At 50.2% G+C, this 26,850-nt stretch overlaps 1 protein-coding gene across 1 annotated transcript in view; it reads left to right on the top strand.

The window, feature by feature from the left end:
• The window catches only part of SREBF2 (sterol regulatory element binding transcription factor 2), a 178,048-nt gene that overhangs the window by 27,335 nt on the left and 123,863 nt on the right, over window positions 1-26,850 (top strand). The window contains exons 4-8 of the mRNA XM_068252792.1: window positions 1,418-1,558; window positions 4,545-4,766; window positions 12,761-12,875; window positions 16,442-16,620; window positions 20,090-20,276. Of these exons, the coding sequence (XP_068108893.1) occupies window positions 1,418-1,558; window positions 4,545-4,766; window positions 12,761-12,875; window positions 16,442-16,620; window positions 20,090-20,276 (844 nt within the window). The remainder of the gene's footprint in view (window positions 1-1,417; window positions 1,559-4,544; window positions 4,767-12,760; window positions 12,876-16,441; window positions 16,621-20,089; window positions 20,277-26,850) is intronic.

The raw sequence follows: 26,850 nt of genomic DNA, 5'->3' as shown, positions 1-26,850 counted from the left end.
ACACACACGTGACAAGTGACAGCAGCTACACACACGTGACTGGTGACAGCAGCTCTACACACGTGACTAGTGACAGCAGCTCTACACACGTGACTAGTGACAGCAGCTCTACACACGTGACTGGTGACAGCAGCTCTACACACGTGACTAGTGACAGCAGCTCTACACACGTGACTAGTGACAGCAGCTCTACACACGTGACTAGTGACAGCAGCTCTACACACGTGACTAGTGACAGCAGCTCTACACACGTGACTGGTGACAGCAGCTCTACACACGTGACTAGTGACAGCAGCTCTACACACGTGACTAGTGACAGCAGCTCTACACACGTGACTAGTGACAGCAGCTCTACACACGTGACTAGTGACAGCAGCTCTACACACGTGACTAGTGACAGCAGCTCTACACACGTGACTGGTGACAGCAGCTACACACACGTGACTAGTGACAGCAGCTCTACACACGTGACTAGTGACAGCAGCTACACACACGTGACTAGTGACAGCAGCTCTACACACGTGACTGGTGACAGCGGCTACACACACGTGACTGGTGACAGCGGCTACACACACACGTGACTAGTGACAGCGGCTACACACACGTGACTGGTGACAGCAGCTCTACACATGTGACTAGTGACAGCGGCTACACACGTGACTGGTGACAGCGGCTACACACGTGACTGGTGACAGCGGCTACACACACGTGACTGGTGTCAGCGGCTACACACACGTGACTGGTGTCGGCGGCTACACACACGTGACTGGTGTCGGCGGCTACACACACGTGACTGGTGTCGGCGGCTACACACACGTGACTGGTGTCGGCGGCTACACACACGTGACTGGTGTCGGCGGCTACACACACGTGACTGGTGTCGGCGGCTACACACACGTGACTGGTGACGGCGGCTACACACACGTGACTGGTGACGGCGGCTACACACACGTGACTGGTGACGGCGGCTACACACACGTGACTGGTGACGGCGGCTACACACACGTGACTGGTGACGGCGGCTACACACACGTGACTGGTGACGGCGGCTACACACACGTGACTGGTGACGGCGGCTACACACACGTGACTGGTGACGGCGGCTACACACACGTGACTGGTGACGGCGGCTACACACACGTGACTGGTGACGGCGGCTACACACACGTGACTGGTGACGGCGGCTACACACACGTGACTGGTGACGGCGGCTACACACACGTGACTGGTGACGGCGGCTACACACACGTGACTGGTGACGGCGGCTACACACACGTGACTGGTGACAGCAGCACGGCAATGTGTGCTGCGATCGTTACTGGTCAGATTATGGTGTATGCGACCAGCACATCTGATAAGAAATGTTTGTTTTGTTTTTTTTGCTAAAATGCTAAATATAAAGAATCTCCGTCTGCAGGTTTTGGTGCAGCCTCAGATCATTAAGACGGAGTCCCTGGTGCTGACTACGCTGAAGGCAGACGGGAGTCCGATGATGACTACAGTTCAGAATCCACAAATCACCACACTAGCTACTCCTCTGCAGACTGCGGCTCTCCAGGTACCAACTGTCATTGTGTATTACGGGAGGACACTGCAGCCTCTGATACCTGTCACTGTGTAATGCTGTCAGCGGGAGGACTCTGCAGGGTGTGATACCTGTCATTGTGTAGTGCTGTCAGCGGGAGGACTCTGCAGGGCCTGATACCTGTCACTGTGTAATGCTGTCAGCGGGAGGACTCTGCAGGGTGGGATACCTGTCATTGTGTAGTGCTGTCAGCGGGGGGACTCTGCAGGGTGTGATACCTGTCACTGTGTAGTGCTGTCAGCAGGAGAACTCTGCAGGGTGTGATACCTGTCATTGTGTAGTGCTGTCAGCGGGAGGACTCTGCAGGGTGTGATACCTGTCATTGTGTAGTGCTGTCAGCGGGAGGACTCTGCAGGGTATGATACCTGTCATTGTGTAGTGCTGTCAGCGGGAGGACTCTGCAGGGCCTGATACCTGTCAATGTGTAGTGCTGTCAGCGGGAGGACTCTGCAGGGCCTGATACCTGTCATTGTGTAGTGCTGTCAGCGGGAGGACTCTGCAGGGTATGATACCTGTCATTGTGTAGTGCTGTCAGCAGGAGGACTCTGCAGGGCCTGATACCTGTCATTGTGTAGTGCTGTCAGCGGGAGGACTCTGCAGAGTGTGATACCTGTCATTGTGTAGTGCTGTCAGCGGGAGGACTCTGCAGGGTGGGATACCTGTCATTGTGTAGTGCTGTCAGCGGGGGGGGACTCTGCAGGGCCTGATACCTGTCAATGTGTAGTGCTGTCAGCGGGAGGACTCTGCAGGGCCTGATACCTGTCATTGTGTAGTGCTGTCAGCGGGAGGACTCTGCAGAGTGTGATACCTGTCATTGTGTAGTGCTGTCAGCGGGAGGACTCTGCAGGGTGGGATACCTGTCATTGTGTAGTGCTGTCAGCGGGGGGACTCTGCAGGGCCTGATACCTGTCAATGTGTAGTGCTGTCAGCGGGAGGACTCTGCAGGGTATGATACCTGTCATTGTGTAGTGCTGTCAGCGGGAGGACTCAGCACTACACAATGACAGGTATCACACCCTGCAGAGTCCTCCCGCTGACAGCACTACACAATGACAGGTATCATACCCTGCAGAGTCCTCCCGCTGACAGCACTACACAATGACAGGTATCACACCCTGCAGAGTCCTCCCGCTGACAGCACTACACAATGACAGGTATCACACCCTGCAGTCAGCGGGAGGACTCTGCAGGGTGTGATACCTGTCATTGTGTAGTGCTGTCAGCGGGAGGACTCTGCAGGGTATGATGCCTGTCATTGTGTAGTGCTGTCAGCGGGAGGACTCTGCAGGGTGGGATACCTGTCATTGTGTAGTGCTGTCAGCGGGGGGACTCTGCAGGGTGGGATACCTGTCATTGTGTAGTGCTGTCAGCGGGGGGACTCTGCAGGGTATGATACCTGTCACTGTGTAGTGCTGTCAGCGGGAGGACTCTGCAGGGTGGGATACCTGTCATTGTGTAGTGCTGTCAGCGGGGGGACTCTGCAGGGCCTGATACCTGTCATTGTGTAGTGCTGTCAGCGGGAGGACTCTGCAGGCTCTGATACCTGTCATTGTGTAGTGCTGTCAGCGGGAGGACTCTGCAGGGTGGGATACCTGTCATTGTGTAGTGCTGTCAGCGGGGGGACTCTGCAGGGTGTGATACCTGTCATTGTGTAGTGCTGTCAGTGGGAGGACTCTGCAGGGTGTGATACCTGTCATTGTGTAGTGCTGTCAGCGGGGGGACTCTGCAGAGTGTGATACCTGTCATTGTGTAGTGCTGTCAGCGGGAGGACTCTGCAGGGTGTGATTCCTGTCATTGTGTAGTGCAGTCAGCGGGAGGACTCTGCAGGGTGTGATACCTGTCATTGTGTAGTGCTGTCAGCGGGGGGGGGACTCTGCAGGGCCTGATACCTGTCAATGTGTAGTGCTGTCAGCGGGAGGACTCTGCAGGGCCTGATACCTGTCATTGTGTAGTGCTGTCAGCGGGAGGACTCTGCAGAGTGTGATATCTGTCATTGTGTAGTGCTGTCAGCGGGAGGACTCTGCAGGGTGTGATACCTGTCATTGTGTAGTGCTGTCAGCGGGGGGACTCTGCAGGGTGTGATACCTGTCATTGTGTAGTGCTGTCAGTGGGAGGACTCTGCAGGGTGTGATACCTGTCATTGTGTAGTGCTGTCAGCGGGGGGACTCTTCAGAGTGTGATACCTGTCATTGTGTAGTGCTGTCAGCGGGAGGACTCTGCAGGGTGTGATTCCTGTCATTGTGTAGTGCAGTCAGCGGGAGGACTCTGCAGGGTGTGATACCTGTCATTGTGTAGTGCTGTCAGCGGGGGGACTCTGCAGAGTGTGATACCTGTCATTGTGTAGTGCTGTCAGCGGGAGGACTCTGCAGGGTGTGATTCCTGTCATTGTGTAGTGCAGTCAGCGGGAGGACTCTGCAGGGTGTGATACCTGTCATTGTGTAGTGCTGTCAGCGGGAGGACTCTGCAGGGCCTGATACCTGTCATTGTGTAGTGCTGTCAGCGGGAGGACTCTGCAGGGTGTGATTCCTGTCATTGTGTAGTGCTGTCAGCGGGGGGACTCTGCAGAGTGTGATACCTGTCATTGTGTAGTGCTGTCAGCGGGAGGACTCTGCAGGGTATGATACCGGTCATTGTGTAATGCTGTCAGCGGGAGGACTCTGCAGGGGACTTCTTCTGCAGCACTTTGCAGCTGACAGGACTATGCACTCTGTAGTGTTAAGTGTCTAAAGTGATTAGTGCACAGTTGATGCTGTTTTGGGTCTAAGTCAAGCAGGATAACTATATGGAGTTGGAAGCCAGGTTATTGGATGCATTCTTGCTTTATAGTGCATCTGTGGGTCCTCTGAGTGCTCCTAGCATTGTGACAAGAAGAGTCTATTTCCATGTGTGATTAGGGGAGGGAGGAGCACACAATCTGACCACAATAGACTGTAATTGTATGTAAATTGTGTTGTTGCAGACTCTGGTGGGCGGCAGTGGCACGATTCTGACTACCATGCCACTGATGATGGGACAAGAGAAGATGGCAATCAAGCAAGTTCCTGGGGCGATGAAGCAGCCAGAGGTGCCCAAAGAGGGCGAGAGAAGAACCACACATAATATTATCGAGAAAAGATATCGCTCATCAATTAATGACAAAATCATCGAGCTGAAAGACTTGGTTATGGGAACAGATGCAAAGGTGAGGCCCAGCCGGCTGTAGTGCAGGGAAGGGGGGAGCTAGCAGCGGCTCCCACAGTTCTTTATGGAAGTTTTGCATGTGCAGCGGCTCCCACAGTTCTTTATGGAAGTTTTGCATGTGCAGCGGCTCTCCTAGTTTATGGAAGTTTTGCATGTGCAGCGACTCTCATAGTTTATGGAAGTTTTGCATGTGCAGCGGCTCTCCTAGTTTATGGAAGTTTTGCATGTGCAGCGGCTCTCATAGTTTATGGAAGTTTTGCATGTGCTGCGGCTCTCATAGTTTATGGAAGTTTTGCATGTGCAGCGGCTCTCCTAGTTTATGGAAGTTTTGCATGTGCAGCGGCTCTCATAGTTTATGGAAGTTTTGCATGTGCTGCGGCTCTCATAGTTTATGGAAGTTTTGCATGTGCTGCGGCTCTCATAGTTTATGGAAGTTTTGCATGTGCAGCGGCTCTCATAGTTTATGGAAGTTTTGCATGTGCAGCGGCTCTCCTAGTTTATGGAAGTTTTGCATGTGCAGCGGCTCTCCTAGTTTATGGAAGTTTTGCATGTGCAGCGGCTCTCCTAGTTTATGGAAGTTTTGCATGTGCAGCGGCTCTCCTAGTTTATGGAAGTTTTGCATGTGCAGCGGCTCTCCTAGTTTATGGAAGTTTTGCATGTGCAGCGACTCTCATAGTTTATGGAAGTTTTGCATGTGCAGCGGCTCCCACAGTTCTTTATGGAAGTTTTGCATGTGCAGCGGCTCTCATAGTTTATGGAAGTTTTGCATGTGCAGCGACTCTCCTAGTTTATGGAAGTTTTGCATGTGCTGCGGCTCTCCTAGTTTATGGAAGTTTTGCATGTGCAGCGACTCTCATAGTTTATGGAAGTTTTGCATGTGCAGCGGCTCTCATAGTTTATGGAAGTTTTGCATGTGCAGCGACTCTCATAGTTTATGGAAGTTTTGCATGTGCTGCGGCTCTCCTAGTTTATGGAAGTTTTGCATGTGCAGCGGCTCTCCTAGTTTATGGAAGTTTTGCATGTGCAGCGGCTCTCCTAGTTTATGGAAGTTTTGCATGTGCAGCGGCTCTCCTAGTTTATGGAAGTTTTGCATGTGCAGCGACTCTCCTAGTTTATGGAAGTTTTGCATGTGCAGCGGCTCTCATAGTTTATGGAAGTTTTGCATGTGCAGCGGCTCTCATAGTTTATGGAAGTTTTGCATGTGCAGCGGCTCCCACAGTTCTTTATGGAAGTTTTGCATGTGCAGCGGCTCTCCTAGTTTATGGAAGTTTTGCATGTGCAGCGGCTCTCCTAGTTTATGGAAGTTTTGCATGTGCAGCGGCTCTCCTAGTTTATGGAAGTTTTGCATGTGCTGCGGCTCTCCTAGTTTATGGAAGTTTTGCATGTGCTGCGGCTCTCCTAGTTTATGGAAGTTTTGCATGTGCAGCGGCTCTCCTAGTTTATGGAAGTTTTGCATGTGCTGCGGCTCTCCTAGTTTATGGAACTTTTGCATGTGCGGCGGCTCTCCTAGTTTATGGAAGTTTTGCATGTGCTGCGGCTCTCCTAGTTTATGGAAGTTTTGCATGTGCAGCGGCTCTCATAGTTTATGGAAGTTTTGCATGTGCAGCGGCTCTCATAGTTTATGGAAGTTTTGCATGTGCAGCGGCTCTCCTAGTTTATGGAAGTTTTGCATGTGCAGCGGCTCTCCTAGTTTATGGAAGTTTTGCATGTGCAGCGGCTCTCATAGTTTATGGAAGTTTGCACGAGGAACTCCTCCCACCCCTGGGCAACATTGTTAATCGTCATGATTTTCCTGTATAAATTGTTGGTTGTTACGGTAAATGTCAGTTTAAGGCTCCCTGCACACTGCATGCGATTCAGATTCCAATTTTTAATCAGATTTTACATCCGATTCAGATTTTTAATCGCTACTGCATGCTGCATTTTTTGATCCGTTTTTCTGTTGATTGCATTCAGGGAAAATCGGAATTGCAAATCGGAATCGCAGTCGCAAAACAGATTTGCAGTGGGCAGGGAGCCAAATACAGGGCTTTGGAGTTGGGGCAGTTTTGGGTACCCGGAGTTGGAGTCTGAATCAGTGGTTTCATAAACTTAGGAGTCGGAGTTGGATGATTTTTGTACAGACTCCACAGCCCTGGTTAAATATATCATATGGGAGACACACACAGTGATATAAATATGTTATATAGGAGACACACACAGTGATATAAATATATCATATGGGAGACACACACAGTGATATAAATATATTATATAGGAGACACACACAGTGATATAAATATATCATATGGGAGACACACACAGTGATATAAATATATCATATAGGAGACACACACAGTGATATAAATATATTATATAGGAGACACACACAGTGATATAAATATATTATATAGGAGACACACACAGTGATATAAATATATCATATGGGAGACACACACAGTGATATAAATATATCATATGGGAGACACACACAGTGATATAAATATATCATATAGGAGACACACACAGTGATATAAATATATTATATAGGAGACACACACAGTGATATAAATATATCATATGGGAGACACACACAGTGATATAAATATATCATATAGGAGACACACACAGTGATATAAATATATTATATAGGAGACACACACAGTGATATAAATATATCATATAGGAGACACACACAGTGATATAAATAGATCATATGGGAGACACACACAGTGATATAAATATATCATATGGGAGACACACACAGTGATATTTGAGAAGTGAAATGAAGCTTATTGGATTTACAGAAAGTGCGCAATAATTGTTTAGAATGAGGCAGGCGCATACATTTGGGCACTGTTGTCATTTTATTGATTCCAAAACCTTTAGAACTAATTATTGGAGCTCATATTGCCTTGGTAAGCTCAGTGACCCCTGACCTACATACACAGGGGAATCCAATTATGAGAGAGTATTTAAGAGGGTCAATTGTAAGTTTCCCTCCTCTTTTAATTTTCTCTGAAGAGTAGCAACATGGGGGTCTCAAAACAACTCTCAAATGACCTGAAGACAAAGATTGTTCACCATCATGGTTTAGTGGAAGGATACAGAAAGCTGTCTCAGATATTTCAGCTGTCTGTTTCCACAGTTAGGAACATATTGAGGAAATAGAAGACAAGCTCAGTTCAAGTTAAAGTGGAATATAACCCAGTATTTCTTCTTTGCTCTAAAAGATTATTTACAGCATATAATATATTAACACAATGTTTTTTTTTTTTTTTTAGTAAAACCGCATTTAAAGGGTTACATCACAGGACTGACTTTTTCTCCTGCAGGGGCAGCCCCATAGGAACTGGTGATTAGCTTATCTTCTGTATACATTCTTTACTTGATACAATAAAGTAAACATTCTCTGGCTGTGCAGAAACTTATGCTAATGAGTCCTGAAGTGAAACACAGGTCAGAAATCACTGATAGCAGCATTTACAACACAATTACAACTGTTATGAATAAAATGCACCAGCAGCTTTCAGAGTAAATAAACTGAACTTTGGGAAGTTATAATTTCTAAATAAATCATACTACTTGTGCACAAAAGCAAATATGATAATTGCATGGGTTCTAAAAAGTAGGAAAACACATTTTTGTTGAATATTTTGTCAGAGTTTTAAACCGCTTTTAAGGCTCAAAGTGGCAGACCAAGAAAAATCTCGGATAAACAGAAGTGATGAATGGTGAGAACAGTCAGAGTCAACCCACAGACCAGCACCAAACACCTACAACATCATCTTGCTGCAGATGGAGTCACTGTGCATCGTTCAACCATTCCACAGACTTTACACAAGGAGATGCTGCATGCGAGAGTGATGCAGAGGAAGCCTTTTCTCTGCCCACAGCACAAACAGAGCCACTTGAGGAATGCTAAAGTACATTTAGACAAGCCAGCTTTATTTTGGAATAAGGTGCTGTGGACTGATGAAACTAAAATTGAGTTATTCGGGCATAACAAGGGGTGTTATGCATGGAGGAAAAACAACACTACATTCCAAGAAAAACACCTGCTACCTACAGTAAAATATGGTGGTGGTTCCATCATGCTGTGGGGCTGTGTGTTCACTCCCAGACAGCACCCCGCCACTTATATAGTCTGCAGACTGCCAGTCAGCCAATAAGAAGTGCAAACACATTACACCTACTCTGCAGTACTTAATTGAGCAGAGGCCGAGAAACCCAGCCAATCGTCGGAGAGGGTTCAGTTGCATATAGACAAGGGCTATATGACCAGCAGGGGGCACCAGCATGCAGGAAACTTCCTCTCTTCTGCCCCCTCCTAACTAAACTAAACTGCATAAGGAGCTGCAAATGAAATTTAAAATATGCAAACACTAGTGCACATGACAGGCGGGGGCCCCCAAGCACTGCCACTGCTCGAGACTCCCAAACCAGCATGTAACACAATAAGGGAGCGCAGGCAAGCCCCGGAGCTGCCACCACCAGGAACTCGCCCCCACCACTCCTTCAACTTACCAAACACAAAAGGATTGCTCACTCCCTGACAGCACTCTGCCACTTATATAGTCTGCAGACTGCCAGTCAGCCAATAAGAAGTGCAAATACATTACACCTAGTCTGCAGTACTTCATTAGCCAGTGCAGGGACTGGGAATCTTGTCAAAGTTGAGGGAGGCATGGATTCCACTCAGTATCAGCAGATTCTGGAGACCAATGTCCAGGAATCAGTGACAAAGCTGAAGCTGTGCCAGGGCTGGATCAATCAACAAGACAACGACCCTAAACACTGCTCAAAATCCACTAAGGCATTCATGCAGAGGAACAAGTACAAGGTTCTGGAATGGTCATCTCAGTCCGCAGACCTGAATATAATTGAAAATCTGTGGTGTGTGAGGAGGAATGTATAGAGAAATGGTCCAAAATACCTTCAACCAGAATCCAGACACTCATTGGAACCTACAGGAAGTGTTTAGAGGCTGTAATTTCTGCAAACGGAGGATCTACTAAATAATGATTTCATTTCTTTTTTGTGGTGCCCAAATTTATGCACCTGCCTAATTGTATTTAAACAATTATTGCACACTTTCTGTAAATCCAATAACCTTCATTTCACTTTTCAAATATCACTGTGTGTGTCTCCTATATGATATATTTATCTGACATTTTTTATTGTGAAAATCAACGATTAACAAGGTTGCCCAAACTTTGTCATCCCGCTGTATCTGGTCTATCCTCTCAGGTGCTGTCCTGTAGATGACCAGAGAAGGACGAGGTTACTTACCGATAACGTCTTTTCCGGGAATCGTAAGGACAGCCCCTGCTGCTTCCCTCCCCTCTTTTGAAGTGTAATAAGTTCAAGTATCATGTTGATGTCTTATTGTTTTTTTTTTGTTATAACTGAAGTGAGTGTGTTGAGTCTGCCTTGTATACCCAGTGGGAGACGATCAGATCTGGACTCAACCAATCATCACATATAGGTATCTTCATGTATTCAGATTTATTTGCAGCGCATATACAGCATACAGATGAAGCACAACGTTTTTCTCAAGTGCTTGAGTCCAGATCGGATCTGCATCGTCTTGGAATTTTTGTTGGAGGTGTGATGGATCCTCTTTCCAATCTGTGACTCCTAGCGATATAAGGCACCGAGGCCCGCAGGTTATATACTTAGCTATTGTATACCCAGTGTGTCATGCTAGGTACACACCATACAATTTTCTGGCAGATCTATTATTTCCAACATGTTCCGATCTGAATTTCCATCGATTTTCAGTTCACTTCTATGAAAATCGATCAGAAAAAGATAAAATTCATATTGGACATGTTGGAAATAGTAGATCTAGCAGGTAAATCTGTCAGAAAATTGTATGGTGTGTGACAATCCAGCCCCACGATCCCGTCGAGATCTGCTCCCGTCAGCGTACGCAGGAAGTACGGGCGCAGACGGACAACGAAGACCGGTTGCTGGATTGTCAGAGGGTAGAAAGAAAATGCGACAGAGCGTGCCACTCCCGTCTAATCTGCTCCCGTTAGCATACGCAGGAAGTACGGTGAACAGACTGACAATAAAGATTGGTCGCGCAGCTGCCGACAATATGTAATGGGACAAACCTTCACTAATCCCGTATTACTAGGCCACTGTTGCCATGCAGGTCTCATGCACTAGAGACTGCTGGAGGCAAATTCACTGTGTGCGTAGTAAACGGTTAAGATTGGTTGGAGCTGCCCATACATGTACAATTCTGATTGTGTATACAATCGGTAAACTAAAAATATCGATTTCGCGCTGGAAATCTGGTAAATACACTGCCACCACTCTTTGATTTTGATAGGGCAAAGAGACCCCAACGCTGTCATAATACGGTAGCCAGCCCAATCACGTTCGACATGCTCCAGTCACTTCCGACGGCTTAAGGACTGTGAGCAATGTGACGTTAAAGAAAGGTTACTGGGTCCATATATGATGCAATCTCGATTGGATGCAATCGAGAAACTAATGTTATCGATTTCGCACAGGAAATCGGATACTAGCTTATCCTAGAAGGAAGAAACGGTTATTTACAACCTCGCTAGCAAATCAACAATTATAAGCAAATCATAAAACAATGCGGTAGTATGACTGACTCTTCAGAGGGCAGATTCGTTATAGCAGCAATCAGATGACCAGAACAGGCACAAGACTGAACGATAAAATCGTTAGTTTTATTCTAAAACTACATACACACAGCTTATGTTAGAACAGATTGATTTGACAGAGAGAAGAGATGAAAAGAAACAGAATGTCTGGATATACAGTTCAAATACCGTTATTGGTAGTCCATGCGGCAATCGCAAGTCTTTGGCGTAAAGCCCAAGATGGCGGTTTTGGGCCCGTGTCCTGCGTGCTGGTCGATTTGATGTTACTTCGACGCCAGATGAAAGGTGAAGGACCTGGACTTTTGGGTCATGTCAGTTTTGCTCCTCACTGTAGGTGGGAGGAGTTATGACACAAGTCCAGCCTTGTGCAATTTGAATAAGGCAGTGCCCCCTTAGGCAGGGAGAGGTTTGGGCCAATTCATATTTTGCCCGCTCTCGGCATGCCCGTGGGTATTATCAAGAACCCGTATAAATATTCATAATCATTGCAAGTGTGTGAATCTGCTAATACCAAACTTGGGGGGTTTAGAGTGAATGGTGACCCCAAAATGCATAGCTCTGCTTTGGCAGGGCTTTCCGTTAATTCGGAAACATACAATTGTGTGGTTTGTTCCGAATTTCATAATAAGCGGGTTCTAAAGGCCGTTGCCTATTTGGAAAGTCATCTTTATGACGAGGGATTTCATATTTGTGAGATCACAGAAAGGTTTTTCTAAGGTCAGAAGTCTTTTGAAGCTCAGGCAGCAGCCTAGGTGTCAGATCTCCTGCTGAGACTGGGGCCAATCAGACTGGAGAAATCTGCAATTTATGAGCTTCTGTCCGCTGATATCTACCCGTCATCTGATGGATGAGCTTATAAACTCTCTAGGGGACCACATAAGGCCAGGAAACACCCGGTCCCGTGTAGGTGAGAGATTTTGTAATTAGTAGCTACCAAAGAGCCAGGGTTTGCTACATTTGACCAGGGAGAGGAACTGTTAACCCCTGGCTTCCCTGATCTTTTTGTAAATTAAGCCTTTCCATATCTGCTGTCACTTTTCAATAGTGGCGACAGGGAATATTTTATAAGGCTCTAACTACTTATTTAGGACGAATAAACGTTGATTCGTCACAGTGTGTACCTAGCATTAGTCTGCAGATCCTGTCCAGTGAGGTGTGACCGGACTTCTCTCAGGGGGCGTGTCCTCATGATTTCCGGAAAATATATTATCTGTAAGTAACCTTTTCTATATTTCCTGCATGACAGTGAGGAATGCTGAGATTATCTCTCATCTACAGTTCTGTATTTCTGTAATATGACATTTTTCATATCTTCTGCTATAAATTGTTTGTCAGTTTGATTGTTGGTTTGACTGAGAATGTTTTACAGATGCATAAATCGGGGGTCCTGAAAAAAGCCATAGATTACATAAAGTACCTTCAGCAATCCAATCAGAAGCTTCGTCAGGAAAACATGGCTCTAAAGTTGGCCAATCAGAAAAATAGTAAGTCCTTTCTAAGATGTTTGCACTGTGTTTGGGACTGGTGTGCCTGCCTCTCCATTAGCTGCGTGTGGGACTGGTGTGCCTGTGCATTAGCTGCGTGTGGGACTGGTGTGCCTCTCCATTAGCTGCGTGTGGGACTGGTGTGCCTGCCTGTGCATTAGCTGTGTGTGGGACTGGTGTGCCTTTCCATTAGCTGCGTGTGGGACGGGTGTGCCTGCCTGTGCATTAGCTGCGTGTGGGACGGGTGTGCCTGCCTGTGCATTAGCTGCGTGTGGGACTGGTGTGCCTGCCTCTCCATTAGCTGTGTGTGGGACTGGTGTGCCTGCCTGTCCATTAGCTGAGCATGGGACTGGTGTGCCTGCCTGTCCATTAGCTGCGTGTGGGACTGGTGTGCCTGCCTGTCCATTAGCTGCGTGTGGGACTGGTGTGCCTGCCTGTCTCTCCATTAGCTGCGTGTGGGACTGGTGTGCCTGCCTGTCCATTAGCTGCGTGTGGGACTGGTGTGCCTGCCTCTCCATTAGCTGCGTGTGGGACTGGTGTGCCTGCCTGTCCATTAGCTGCGTGTGGGACTGGTGTGCCTGCCTCTCCATTAGCTGCGTGTGGGACTGGTGTGCCTGCCTGTCCATTGGCTGCGTGTGGGACGGGTGTGCCTGCCTGTCTATTAGCTGCGTGTGGGACTGGTGTGCCTGCCTGTCCATTAGCTGCGTGTGGGACTGGTGTGCCTGCCTGTCCATTAGCTGCGTGTGGGACTGGTGTGCCTTTCCATTAGCTGCGTGTGGGACTGGTGTGCCTGCCTGTCCATTAGCTGCGTGTGGGACTGGTGTGCCTGCCTGTCCATTAGCTGCGTGTGGGACTGGTGTGCCTGCCTGTCCATTAGCTGCGTGTGGGACTGGTGTGCCTGCCTGTCTCTCCATTAGCTGCGTGTGGGACTGGTGTGCCTGCCTGTCCATTAGCTGCGTGTGGGACTGGTGTGCCTGCCTGTCCATTAGCTGCGTGTGGGACTGGTGTGCCTGCCTCTCCATTAGCTGCGTGTGGGACGGGTGTGCCTGCCTGTCTATTAGCTGCGTGTGGGACTGGTGTGCCTGCCTGTCCATTAGCTGCGTGTGGGACTGGTGTGCCTCTCCATTAGCTGCGTGTGGGACGGGTGTGCCTGCCTGTCCATTAGCTGCGTGTGGGACTGGTGTGCCTGCCTGTCCATTAGCTGCGTGTGGGACTGGTGTGCCTGCCTGTCCATTGGCTGCGTGTGGGACGGGTGTGCCTGCCTGTCCATTAGCTGCGTGTGGGACTGGTGTGCCTGCCTGTCCATTAGCTGCGTGTGGGACTGGTGTGCCTTTCCATTAGCTGCGTGTGGGACTGGTGTGCCTGCCTTTCCATTAGCTGCGTGTTGGACTGGTGTGCCTCTCCATTAGCTGCGTGTGGGACTGGTGTGCTTGCCTGTCCATTAGCTGCGTGTGGGACTGGTGTGCCTGTCTGTCCATTAGCTGCGTGTGGAACTGGTGTGCCTGCCTGTCCATTAGCTGCGTGTGAGACTGGTGTGCCTGCCTGTCCATTAGCTGCGTGTGGGACTGGTGTGCCTGCCCCTCCATTAGCTGCGTGTGGAACTGGTGTGCCTGCCTGTCCATTGGCTGCGTGTGGGACTGGTGTGCCTGCCTGTGCATTAGCTGCGTGTGGGACTGGTGTGACTGTCCATTAGCTGCATGTGGGACGGGTGTTCCTGCCTGTGCATTAGCTGCGTGTGGGACTGGTATGCCTGTGCATTAGCTGCGTGTGGGACTGGTATGCCTGCCTGTGCATTAGCTGTGTGTGGGACGGTTGTGCCTGCCTGTCCATTAGCTGCGTGTGGGACGGGTGTGCCTGCCTGTGCATTAGCTGTGTGTGGGACGGTTGTGCCTGCCTGTGCATTAGCTGTGTGTGGGACGGTTGTGCCTGCCTGTCTATTAGCTGCGTGTGGGACTGGTGTGCCTGCCTTTCCATTAGCTGCGTGTGGGACTGGTGTGCCTTTCCATTAGCTGCGTGTGGGACTGGTGTGCCTGCCTGTCCATTAGCTGCGTGTGAGACGGGTGTGCCTGCCTGTCCATTAGCTGCGTGTGGGACTGGTGTGCCTGCCTGTCCATTAGCTGCGTGTGGGACTGGTGTGCCTGCCTCTCCATTAGCTGCGTGTGGGACTGGTGTGCCTGCCTCTCCATTAGCTGCGTGTGGGACTGGTGTGCGTGCCTGTCCATTAGCTGCGTGTGGGACGGGTGTGCCTGCCTGTGCATTAGCTGCGTGTGGGACTGGTGTGCCTGCCTGTCCATTAGCTGCGTGTGGGACTGGTGTGCCTGCCTCTCCATTAGCTGCGTGTGGGACTGGTGTGCCTGCCTGTCTATTAGCTGCGTGTGGGACTGGTGTGCCTGCCTGTGCATTAGCTGCGTGTGGGACTGGTGTGCCTGCCTGTCCATTAGCTGCGTGTGGGACTGGTGTGCCTGCCTGTCCATTAGCTGCGTGTGAGACGGGTGTGCCTGCCTGTGCATTAGCTGCGTGTGGGACTGGTGTGCCTGCCTGTCCATTAGCTGCGTGTGGGACTGGTGTGCCTGCCTCTCCATTAGCTGCGTGTGAGACGGGTGTGCCTGCCTGTGCATTAGCTGCGTGTGGGACTGGTGTGCCTGCCTGTCCATTAGCTGCGTGTGGGACTGGTGTGCCTGCCTCTCCATTAGCTGCGTGTGGGACTGGTGTGCCTGCCTGTGCATTAGCTGCGTGTGGGACTGGTGTGCCTGCCTCTCCATTAGCTGCGTGTGAGACGGGTGTGCCTGCCTGTGCATTAGCTGCGTGTGGGACTGGTGTGCCTGCCTGTCCATTAGCTGCGTGTGGGACTGGTGTGCCTGCCTCTCCATTAGCTGCGTGTGGGACTGGTGTGCTTGCCTGTCAATTAGCTGCGTGTGGGACTGGTGTGCTTGCCTGTCTATTAGCTGCGTGGGGGACTGGTGTGCCTGCCAGTGCATTAGCTGCGTGTGGGACTGGTGTGCCTGTCTGTGCATTAGCTGCGTGTGGGACTGGTGTGCCTGCCTGCCTATTAGCTGCGTGTGGGACTGGTGTGCCTGCCTGTCCATTAGCTGCGTGTGGGACGGGTGTGCCTGCCTGTCTATTAGCTGCGTGTGGGACTGGTGTGCCTGCCTTTCCATTAGCTGCGTGTGGGACTGGTGTGCCTGCCTGTCTATTAGCTGCGTGTGGGACTGGTGTGCCTGCCTGTCTATTAGCTGTGTGTGGGACTGGTGTGCCTGCCTCTCCATTAGCTGCGTGTGGGACTGGTGTGCCTGCCTGTCAATTAGCTGCGTGTTGGACTGGTGTGCCTGCCTCTCCATTAGCTGCGTGTGGGACGGGTGTGCCTGCCTGTCTATTAGCTGTGTGTGGGACTGGTGTGCCTGCCTTTCCAGTAGCAGTGGCAGGACAGTGTTGTACCGTGTCAGTTAGCAGTTATTGGTCCGGCCAGCTGCACGATAGCATATTGGAATTACATTGCCTGTGTCTATCAGTATTTGCTGAATGTTGCTGATGTTTTTGCTGAGTATTATCTTTGCTGTTTTTTTCAGAGTATTTGAAGGGCATTGATCTGAGCAGCCTGATGGAGACCAGCATGGAGATGAAGATGGATGAATTTAACCAGAACCTCCTGATGATGTCTCCTCCTGCTTCAGATTCTGGCTCAGCTGATGTGTACTCTCCGTACACTGTGGATTCGGAGCCGGGCAGCCCCCTGCTGGATGATAAGGTAACCGCACAGGAAATGACGGCTGTCTTTATAGAGATTTATCACTGAAACCTGGAAGAATTAAAGTGTGCCTGAGAGGAAGGATAAAGTCTTATACATACCCGGAACTACCTTCCTCTAGCCCAGTGTTCCCCAACCCTGTCCTCGAGGCCCACCAACAGTGCATGTTTTGTGGAAATCCACAGAGGTAGTTCATCAGCTCTGCTGAGACGCTAATTACCTCAACTGTGCATGTGTGTGGTTTTCTGCATAACATGTACTGTTGGTGGGCCTTGAGGACAGGGTTGGGGAACACTGCAGCCCTTTCACGCCAATCTGTCCCTCCGTCCTCCGCAATCTGGCCTAGTTAATTCAGCCAGTAGGCATGTTACGGCTGCCCCGGCCAGGAGCGCTCTGATCCTACACAGCAGTAGCACTGCACAGAGGCAGAGTTTCCCCAGCGGCGGGAACGCGAAAGGGCGCGGCCGGGCCTGCAGATGTACAGTAACCCCAACTCCCAAAGTTACCTGGCCAGATACCAGAGGACGGCGGCGAGGAACAGATCGATGTGAAGGGGCTGGAGGAAGCCCCAGGTATGTATAGCGAGGGACAGATCGATGTGAAGAGGCTGGAGGAAGCCCCAGGTATGTATAGCGAGGGACAGATCGATGTGAAGAGGCTGGAGGAAGCCCCAGGTATGTATAGCGAGGGACAGATCGATGTGAAGAGGCTGGAGGAAGCCCCAGGTATGTATAAGACTTTATCCTTCCTCTCAGGTTTACTTTAAAGGACAATTGAAGTGAGAGGTATATGGAGGCTGCCATATTTATTTCCTATTTAACAATACCAGTTGCCTGGCTGTCCTGCTTATCCTTTGCCTCTAATACATTTAGCCACAGCCCCTGAACAAGCATGCAGCAGATCAGGTGACTGAAGAGAGACTGGATTAGCTGCATGCTTGTTTCAGGTGTGACTCAGACACTACTGCAGCCAGAGAGATCAGCAGGACAGCCAGGCAACTAGTATTGTTAAGTGCTGATCTATTCCTATTAATGCAGGTAGTGTATGGGAACATAAAGAAGCAAAATGTCAGCAGCATGGCGTATTCACTGCCCTTTTTATCATGCAGTGGTCTCAATTCACTAAGATCACGCTGGAGATAAGGCAAGAGATAACTTACCTCCACACAGTGAGAGAGTTATCTTATCTCTTCATTCCTTAAGTTACCTCCTCTGTAGTTATTTTCACACGCAGTTAATAAACAGCCTGTCTTTAACTCTGGAGTTATTTTAAGGATTGAAGAGTTAACTTAACCTTCCTGGCGGTAACCCCGAACGTAGTTCGGGGTAAGCCGCGCAGGAGGTTTTCTCAGGCCCTGCTGGGCCGATTTGTGTAATTTTTTTTTGCTGAACGCAGCTAGCACTTTGCTACCTGCGTCAGCACTTCGATCGCCGCTATCCGCGTCGCAACACAGCCCCCCCCCCAGACCCCTGCGCTGCCTGGCCTATCAGCGCCAGGCAGCGGCAAGAGGTGGATCGGGACTCCCTTAGACGTCACGACGTCCGCCCCATCGCCATGGCGACGGGGGAAGCCCTCCAGGAAATCCCGTTTTTTGAACGGGATTTCCTGATCGCCTATCGCCGGAGGCGATCGGCGGGGCTGGGGGGATGCCGCTGAGCAGCGGATATCATGTAGCGAGCCCTAGGCTCGCCACATGATTTAAAAAAATAAAATAAAAAAAAAAACCGGCTGCGCTGCCCCCTGGCGGTTTTTAATAGACCGCCAGGAGGGTTAAAGACAGAAGAGTTAACTTTAGGTTTGCCTGAGGTAAAATGTTTCCTGAATACGACATTCCTTTATTACCATGGTGATCACTCTAGAAACGTTATTAAAGACAGGAGATAAGCTTAGTGAATTGAGGCCAATGTCTTTTAAGTGGAGCTGAACTCTTGCACAGGACAGAAGGAAAACAGAGAAATGTACCCTGTATGTATTTAGAGAGTTTAGCCTATTTAATTCCCCCTCATCTGTGACTAATCACAAGTTGTAATTTGATCCCTCAGCTGTGTCAGCTGACTCCCACAGCAGATAAGCTCATTTGAAAGCACAGGATAACAATATGTCTGCTCCCATGAAAGCAGGAAGTAGACACACTACAGATTTATTGCAGAATTTGAATCAGCTGTAACAAAGAAATGTTTTTCTGTTTAGGTTATGCTGCTGCTTATCTTTTAGAGCTGAGATCCGCTTTAACCACTTAAATCCTAGTGGAGGAATGTGTTTGTCTAGCAGGAGCCAGGCTAGGGTTAGGATGGAAGTTGCAGGTTAGGGTTAGGATGGAAGTTGCAGGCTAGGGTTAGGATGGAAGTTGCAGGCTAGGGTTAGGATGGAAGTTGCAGGCTAGGGTTAGGATGGAAGTTGCAGGCTAGGGTTAGGATGGAAGTTACAGGCTAGGGTTAGGATGGAAGTTGCAGGTTAGGGTTAGGATGGAAGTTGCAGGTTAGGGTTAGGATGGAAGTTGCAGGCTAGGGTTAGGATGGAAGTTGCAGGTTAGGGTTAGGATGGAAGTTGCAGGCTAGGGTTAGGATGGAAGTTGCAGGCTAGGGTTAGGATGGAAGTTGCAGGTTAGGGTTAGGATGGAAGTTGCAGGCTAGGGTTAGGATGGAAGTTGCAGGCTAGGGTTAGGATGGAAGTTGCAGGTTAGGGTTAGGATGGAAGTTGCAGGCTAGGGTTAGGATGGAAGTTGCAGGTTAGGGTTAGGATGGAAGGTGCAGGTTAGGGTTAGGATGGAAGGTGCAGGTTAGGGTTAGGATGGAAGTTGCAGGCTAGGGTTAGGATGGAAGTTGCAGATTAGGGTTAGGATGGAAGTTGCAGATTAGGGTTAGGATGGAAGTTGCAGGTTAGGGTTAGGATGGAAGTTGCAGGTTAGGGTTAGGATGGAAGTTGCAGGTTAGGGTTAGGATGGAAGTTGCAGGCTAGGGTTAGAATGGAAGTTGCAGGTTAGGGTTAGGATGGAAGGTGCAGGTTAGGGTTAGGATGGAAGGTGCAGGTTAGGGTTAGGATGGAAGTTGCAGGTTAGGGTTAGGATGGAAGTTGCAGGTTAGGGTTAGGATGGAAGTTGCAGGTTAGGGTTAGGATGGAAGTTGCAGGTTAGGGTTAGGATGGAAGGTGCAGGTTAGGGTTAGGATGGAAGGTGCAGGTTAGGGTTAGGATGGAAGTTGCAGGCTAGGGTTAGGATGGAAGTTGCAGATTAGGGTTAGGATGGAAGTTGCAGATTAGGGTTAGGATGGAAGTTGCAGATTAGGGTTAGGATGGAAGTTGCAGGTTAGGGTTAGGATGGAAGTTGCAGGTTAGGGTTAGGATGGAAGTTGCAGGTTAGGGTTAGGATGGAAGTTGCAGGTTAGGGTTAGGATGGAAGTTGCAGGCTAGGGTTAGGATGGAAGTTGTTAAGCTCTGTCGTTCCTGACATGGCATTTCCTTCTCTTTGTAGGTGAAGGATGAACCGGACTCCCCTAAAGGCCCGGGCATGATGGACCGATCCCGCATGCTGCTCTGCACCATGACCTTCCTCTGCCTAACATTCAACCCTCTGACTTCCCTCATCCAATCAGGAAGTGGAGAGGGCGGAGCAGTGCATCATGGGACCGGGAGAACCATGCTGGGGATGCAGATGTCAGGTGAGGAGGGAAGACAATGGGACCCGTTACAGCTCTAGCTAGGTTGTCATGCATTGAGAAGTCCCAGCTTGGCAGGCCATCTCCACGGAACCCACGTGTTGTCTGTACAATGCAGATTTACACAGCCACCTGCTTGGGAGGCGGGGCTCCAAATCCTGCCCCCTCCTTCAGGTGAAGCCTCGCCTGGCATTTGGGGGAAACGTTGGTCAGGAATGTATTGTTTCTCCATATTTCGGGAATGGCTTGTAACACGTGTGCAGTTATAGCATATTCGTCATCCGTGAGAATTCAACAGCCCACGTTTTCTTACTGTGAATTATTACCATAATAGTCAATAACCAGGGTCTGTCTGGAGGTACCCAGACAAGAGTTCTATGCCCCGATCCAATCATTGATATGTTTCATATGAGATGGTGCAATTCATTGCAGCAGAAGTGACGTCCGTTGTGGCAGGCAGGCCAGTGTACAGCACATTTGTGGCAGCAGTAACAGGAAGCTGTCTTATAGATGTTCTCCACAGAAGTGGCATCCGTTGTGGCAGGCAGGCCAGTGTTCAGCACATCTGTGGCAGCAGTAACAGGAAGCTGCCTTATAGATGTTCTCCACAGAAGTGGCATCCGTTGTGGCAGGCAGGCCAGTGTACAGCACATTTGTGGCAGCAGTAACAGGAAGCTGTCTTATAGATGTTCTCCACAGAAGTGGCATCCGTTGTGGCAGGCAGGCCAGTGTACAGCACATCTGTGGCAGCAGTAACAGGAAGCTGTCTTATAGATGTTCTCCACAGAAATGGCGTCTGTTGTGGCAGGCAGGCCAGTGTACAGCACATCTGTGGCAGCAGTAACAGGAAGCTGCCTTATAGATGTTCTCCACAGAAGTGACATCCGTTGTGGCAGGCAGGCCAGTGTACAGCACATCTGTGGCAGCAGTAACAGGAAGCTGTCTTATAGATGTTCTCCACAGAAGTGGCAGCATTGTGGCAGGCAGGCCAGTGTACAGCACATCTGTGGCAGCAGTAACAGGAAGCTGTCTTATAGATGTTCTCCACAGAAGTGACGTCCGTTGTGGCAGGCAGGCCAGTGTACAGCACATCTGTGGCAGCAGTAACAGGAAGCTGCCTTATAGATGTTCTCCACAGAAGTGGCATCCGTTGTGGCAGGCAGGCCAGTGTACAGCACATCTGTGGCAGCAGCAGCAGTAACAGGAAGCTGCCTTATAGATGTTCTCCACAGAAGTGACGTCCGTTGTGGCAGGCAGGCCAGTGTACAGCACATCTGTGGCAGCAGTAACAGGAAGCTGTATTATAGATGTTCTCCACAGAAGTGGCATCCGTTGTGGCAGGCAGGCCAGTGTACAGCACATCTGTGGCAGCAGTAACAGGAAGCTGCCTTATAGATGTTCTCCACAGAAGTGGCATCCGTTGTGGCAGGCAGGCCAGTGTACAGCACATCTGTGGCAGCAGCAGTAACAGGAAGCTGCCTTATAGATGTTCTCCACAGAAGTGACATCCGTTGTGGCAGGCAGGTCACTGTACAGCACATCTGTGGCAGCAGTAACAGGAAGCTGCCTTATAGATGTTCTCCACAGAAGTGGCGTCCGTTGTGGCAGGCAGGCCAGTGTACAGCACATCTGTGGCAGCAGCAGTAACAGGAAGCTGTCTTATAGATGTTCTCCACAGAAGTGGCATCCGTTGTGGCAGGCAGGCCAGTGTACAGCACATCTGTGGCAGCAGTAACAGGAAGCTGCCTTATAGATGTTCTCCACAGAAGTGGCGTCCGTTGTGGCAGGCAGGCCAGTGTACAGCACATCTGTGGCAGCAGTAACAGGAAGCTGTATTATAGATGTTCTCCACAGAAGTGACGTCCGTTGTGGCAGGCAGGCCAGTGTACAGCACATCTGTGGCAGCAGTAACAGGAAGCTACCTTATAGATGTTCTCCACAGAAGTGGCATCCGTTGTGGCAGGCAGGCCAGTGTACAGCACATCTGTGGCAGCAGTAACAGGAAGCTGCCTTATAGATGTTCTCCACAGAAGTGACGTCCGTTGTGGCAGGCAGGCCAGTGTACAGCACATCTGTGGCAGCAGTAACAGGAAGCTGCCTTATAGATGTTCTCCACAGAAGTGACGTCCGTTGTGGCAGGCAGGCCAGTGTACAGCACATCTGTGGCAGCAGTAACAGGAAGCTGTCTTATAGATGTTCTCCACAGAAGTGACATCCGTTGTGGCAGGCAGGCCAGTGTACAGCACATCTGTGGCAGCAGTAACAGGAAGCTGTATTATAGATGTTCTCCACAGAAGTGACGTCCGTTGTGGCAGGCAGGCCAGTGTACAGCACATCTGTGGCAGCAGTAACAGGAAGCTGCCTTATAGATGTTCTCCACAGAAGTGACGTCCGTTGTGGCAGGCAGGCCAGTGTACAGCACATCTGTGGCAGCAGTAACAGGAAGCTGTCTTATAGATGTTCTCCACAGAAGTGACATCCGTTGTGGCAGGCAGGCCAGTGTACAGCACATCTGTGGCAGCAGTAACAGGAAGCTGTATTATAGATGTTCTCCACAGAAGTGACGTCCGTTGTGGCAGGCAGGCCAGTGTACAGCACATCTGTGGCAGCAGTAACAGGAAGCTACCTTATAGATGTTCTCCACAGAAGTGGCATCCGTTGTGGCAGGCAGGCCAGTGTACAGCACATCTGTGGCAGCAGTAACAGGAAGCTGCCTTATAGATGTTCTCCACAGAAGTGACGTCCGTTGTGGCAGGCAGGCCAGTGTACAGCACATCTGTGGCAGCAGTAACAGGAAGCTGTCTTATAGATGTTCTCCACAGAAGTGACATCCGTTGTGGCAGGCAGGCCAGTGTACAGCACATCTGTGGCAGCAGTAACAGGAAGCTGTCTTATAGATGTTCTCCACAGAAGTGACGTCCGTTGTGGCAGGCAGGCCAGTGTACAGCACATCTGTGGCAGCAGTAACAGGAAGCTGTATTATAGATGTTCTCCACAGAAGTGACGTCCGTTGTGGCAGGCAGGCCAGTGTACAGCACATCTGTGGCAGCAGTAACAGGAAGCTACCTTATAGATGTTCTCCACAGAAGTGGCATCCGTTGTGGCAGGCAGGCCAGTGTACAGCACATCTGTGGCAGCAGTAACAGGAAGCTGCCTTATAGATGTTCTCCACAGAAGTGACGTCCGTTGTGGCAGGCAGGCCAGTGTACAGCACATCTGTGGCAGCAGTAACAGGAAGCTGCCTTATAGATGTTCTCCACAGAAGTGACGTCCGTTGTGGCAGGCAGGCCAGTGTACAGCACATCTGTGGCAGCAGTAACAGGAAGCTGCCTTATAGATGTTCTCCACAGAAGTGACGTCCGTTGTGGCAGGCAGGCCAGTGTACAGCACATCTGTGGCAGCAGTAACAGGAAGCTGTCTTATAGATGTTCTCCACAGAAGTGACATCCGTTGTGGCAGGCAGGCCAGTGTACAGCACATCTGTGGCAGCAGTAACAGGAAGCTGCCTTATAGATGTTCTCCACAGAAGTGACATCCGTTGTGGCAGGCAGGCCAGTGTACAGCACATCTGTGCCAGCAGTAACAGGAAGCTGTCTTATAGATGTTCTCCACAGAAGTGGCGTACGTTGTGGCAGGCAGGCCAGCGTACAGGACATCTGTGGCAGCAGTAACAGGAAGCTGTCTTATAGATGTTCTCCACAGAAGTGACGTCCGTTGTGGCAGGCAGGCCAGTGTACAGCACATCTGTGGCAGCAGCAGTAACAGGAAGCTGTCTTATAGATGTTCTCCACAGAAGTGGCATCCGTTGTGGCAGGCAGGCCAGTGTACAGCACATCTGTGGCAGCAGTAACAGGAAGCTGCCTTATAGATGTTCTCCACAGAAGTGGCATCCGTTGTGGCAGGCAGGCCAGTGTACAGCACATCTGTGGCAGCAGTAACAGGAAGCTGTCTTATAGATGTTCTCCACAGAAGTGGCATCCGTTGTGGCAGGCAGGCCAGTGTACAGCACATCTGTGGCAGCAGCAGTAACAGGAAGCTGTCTTATAGATGTTCTCCACAGAAGTGGCATCCGTTGTGGCAGGCAGGCCAGTGTACAGCACATTTGTGGCAGCAGTAACAGGAAGCTGCCTTATAGATGTTCTCCACAGAAGTGACGTCCGTTGTGGCAGGCAGGCCAGTGTACAGCACATCTGTGGCAGCAGCAGCAGTAACAGGAAGCTGCCTTATAGATGTTCTCCACAGAAGTGGCGTCCGTTGTGGCAGGCAGGTCAGTGTACAGCACATCTGTGGCAGCAGCAGTAACAGGAAGCTGCCTTATAGATGTTCTCCACAGAAGTGGCATCCGTTGTGGCAGGGAGGCCAGTGTACAGCACATCTGTGGCAGCAGTAACAGGAAGCTGCCTTATAGATGTTCTCCACAGAAGTGACGTCCGTTGTGGCAGGCAGGCCAGTGTACAGCACATCTGTGGCAGCAGTAACAGGAAGCTGCCTTATAGATGTTCTCCACAGAAGTGACGTCCGTTGTGGCAGGCAGGCCAGTGTACAGCACATCTGTGGCAGCAGTAACAGGAAGCTGCCTTATAGATGTTCTCCACAGAAGTGGCATCCGTTGTGGCAGGCAGGCCAGTGTACAGCACATCTGTGGCAGCAGTAACAGGAAGCTGCCTTATAGATGTTCTCCACAGAAGTGGCGTCCGTTGTGTCAGGCAGGCCAGTGTACAGCACATCTGTGGCAGCAGCAGTAACAGGAAGCTGCCTTATAGATGTTCTCCACAGAAGTGACATCCGTTGTGGCAGGCAGGCCAGTGTACAGCACATCTGTGGCAGCAGTAACAGGAAGCTGTCTTATAGATGTTCTCCACAGAAGTGGCATCCGTTGTGGCAGGCAGGCCAGTGTACAGCACATCTGTGGCAGCAGTAACAGGAAGCTGTCTTATAGATGTTCTCCACAGAAGTGACGTCCGTTGTGGCAGGCAGGCCAGTGTACAGCACATCTGTGGCAGCAGCAGTAACAGGAAGCTGTCTTATAGATGTTCTCCACAGAAGTGACGTCCGTTGTCGCAGGCAGGCCAGTGTACAGCACATCTGTGGCAGCAGTAACAGGAAGCTGTATTATAGATGTTCTCCACAGAAGTGACGTCCGTTGTGGCAGGCAGGCCAGTGTACAGCACATCTGTGGCAGCAGCAGTAACAGGAAGATGTCTTATAGATGTTCTCCACAGAAGTGGCGTCCGTTGTGTCAGGCAGGCCAGTGTACAGCACATCTGTGGCAGCAGCAGTAACAGGAAGCCGTATTATAGATGTTCTCCACAGAAGTGACGTCCGTTGTGGCAGGCAGGCCAGTGTACAGCACATCTGTGGCAGCAGTAACAGGAAGCTGCCTTATAGATGTTCTCCACAGAAGTGACGTCCGTTGTGGCAGGCAGGCCAGTGTACAGCACATCTGTGGCAGCAGCAGTAACAGGAAGATGTCTTATAGATGTTCTCCACAGAAGTGGCGTCCGTTGTGGCAGGCAGGCCAGTGTACAGCACATCTGTGGCAGCAGCAGTAACAGGAAGCTGTCTTATAGATGTTCTCCACAGAAGTGGTGTCCGTTGTGGCAGGCAGGTCAGTGTACAGCACATCTGTGGCAGCAGCAGTAACAGGAAGCTGTCTTATAGATGTTCTCCACAGAAGTGACATCCGTTGTGGCAGGCAGGCCAGTGTACAGCACATCTGTGGCAGCAGTAACAGGAAGCTGCCTTATAGATGTTCTCCACAGAAGTGGCATCCGTTGTGGCAGGCAGGCCAGTGTACAGCACATCTGTGGCAGCAGTAACAGGAAGCTGTATTATAGATATTCTCCACAGAAGTGACATCCGTTGTGGCCGGCAGGCCAGTGTACAGCACATCTGTGGCAGCAGCAGTAACAGGAAGCTGTCTTATAGATGTTCTCCACAGAAGTGACGTCCGTTGTGGCAGGCAGGCCAGTGTACAGCACATCTGTGGCAGCAGTAACAGGAAGCTGCCTTATAGATGTTCTCCACAGAAGTGACATCCGTTGTGGCAGGCAGGCCAGTGTACAGCACATCTGTGGCAGCAGTAACAGGAAGCTGCCTTATAGATGTTCTCCACAGAAGTGACGTCCGTTGTGGCAGGCAGGCCAGTGTACAGCACATCTGTGGCAGCAGTAACAGGAACCTGCCTTATAGATGTTCTCCACAGAAGTGGCGTCCGTTGTGGCAGGCAGGCCAGTGTACAGCACATCTGTGGCAGCAGTAACAGGAAGCTGTATTATAGATGTTCTCCACAGAAGTGACGTCCGTTGTGGCAGGCAGGTCAGTGTACAGCACATCTGTGGCAGCAGTAACAGGAAGCTGTCTTATAGATATTCTCCACAGAAGTGGCATCCGTTGTGGCAGGCAGGCCAGTGTACAGCACATCTGTGGCAGCAGCAGTAACAGGAAGCTGTCTTATAGATGTTCTCCACAGAAGTGGCGTCTGTTGTGGCAGGCAGGCCAGTGTACAGCACATCTGTGGCAGCAGTAACAGGAAGCTGCCTTATAGATGTTCTCCACAGAAGTGGCGTCCGTTGTG

Source organism: Hyperolius riggenbachi, chromosome 9 (genome assembly GCF_040937935.1).
Source record: "Hyperolius riggenbachi isolate aHypRig1 chromosome 9, aHypRig1.pri, whole genome shotgun sequence".
Classification (NCBI taxonomy): Eukaryota; Metazoa; Chordata; class Amphibia; order Anura; family Hyperoliidae; genus Hyperolius; species Hyperolius riggenbachi.
Note: the sequence above shows the minus strand (reverse complement) of the source record. Positions and strands in the feature narration are given on the sequence as shown.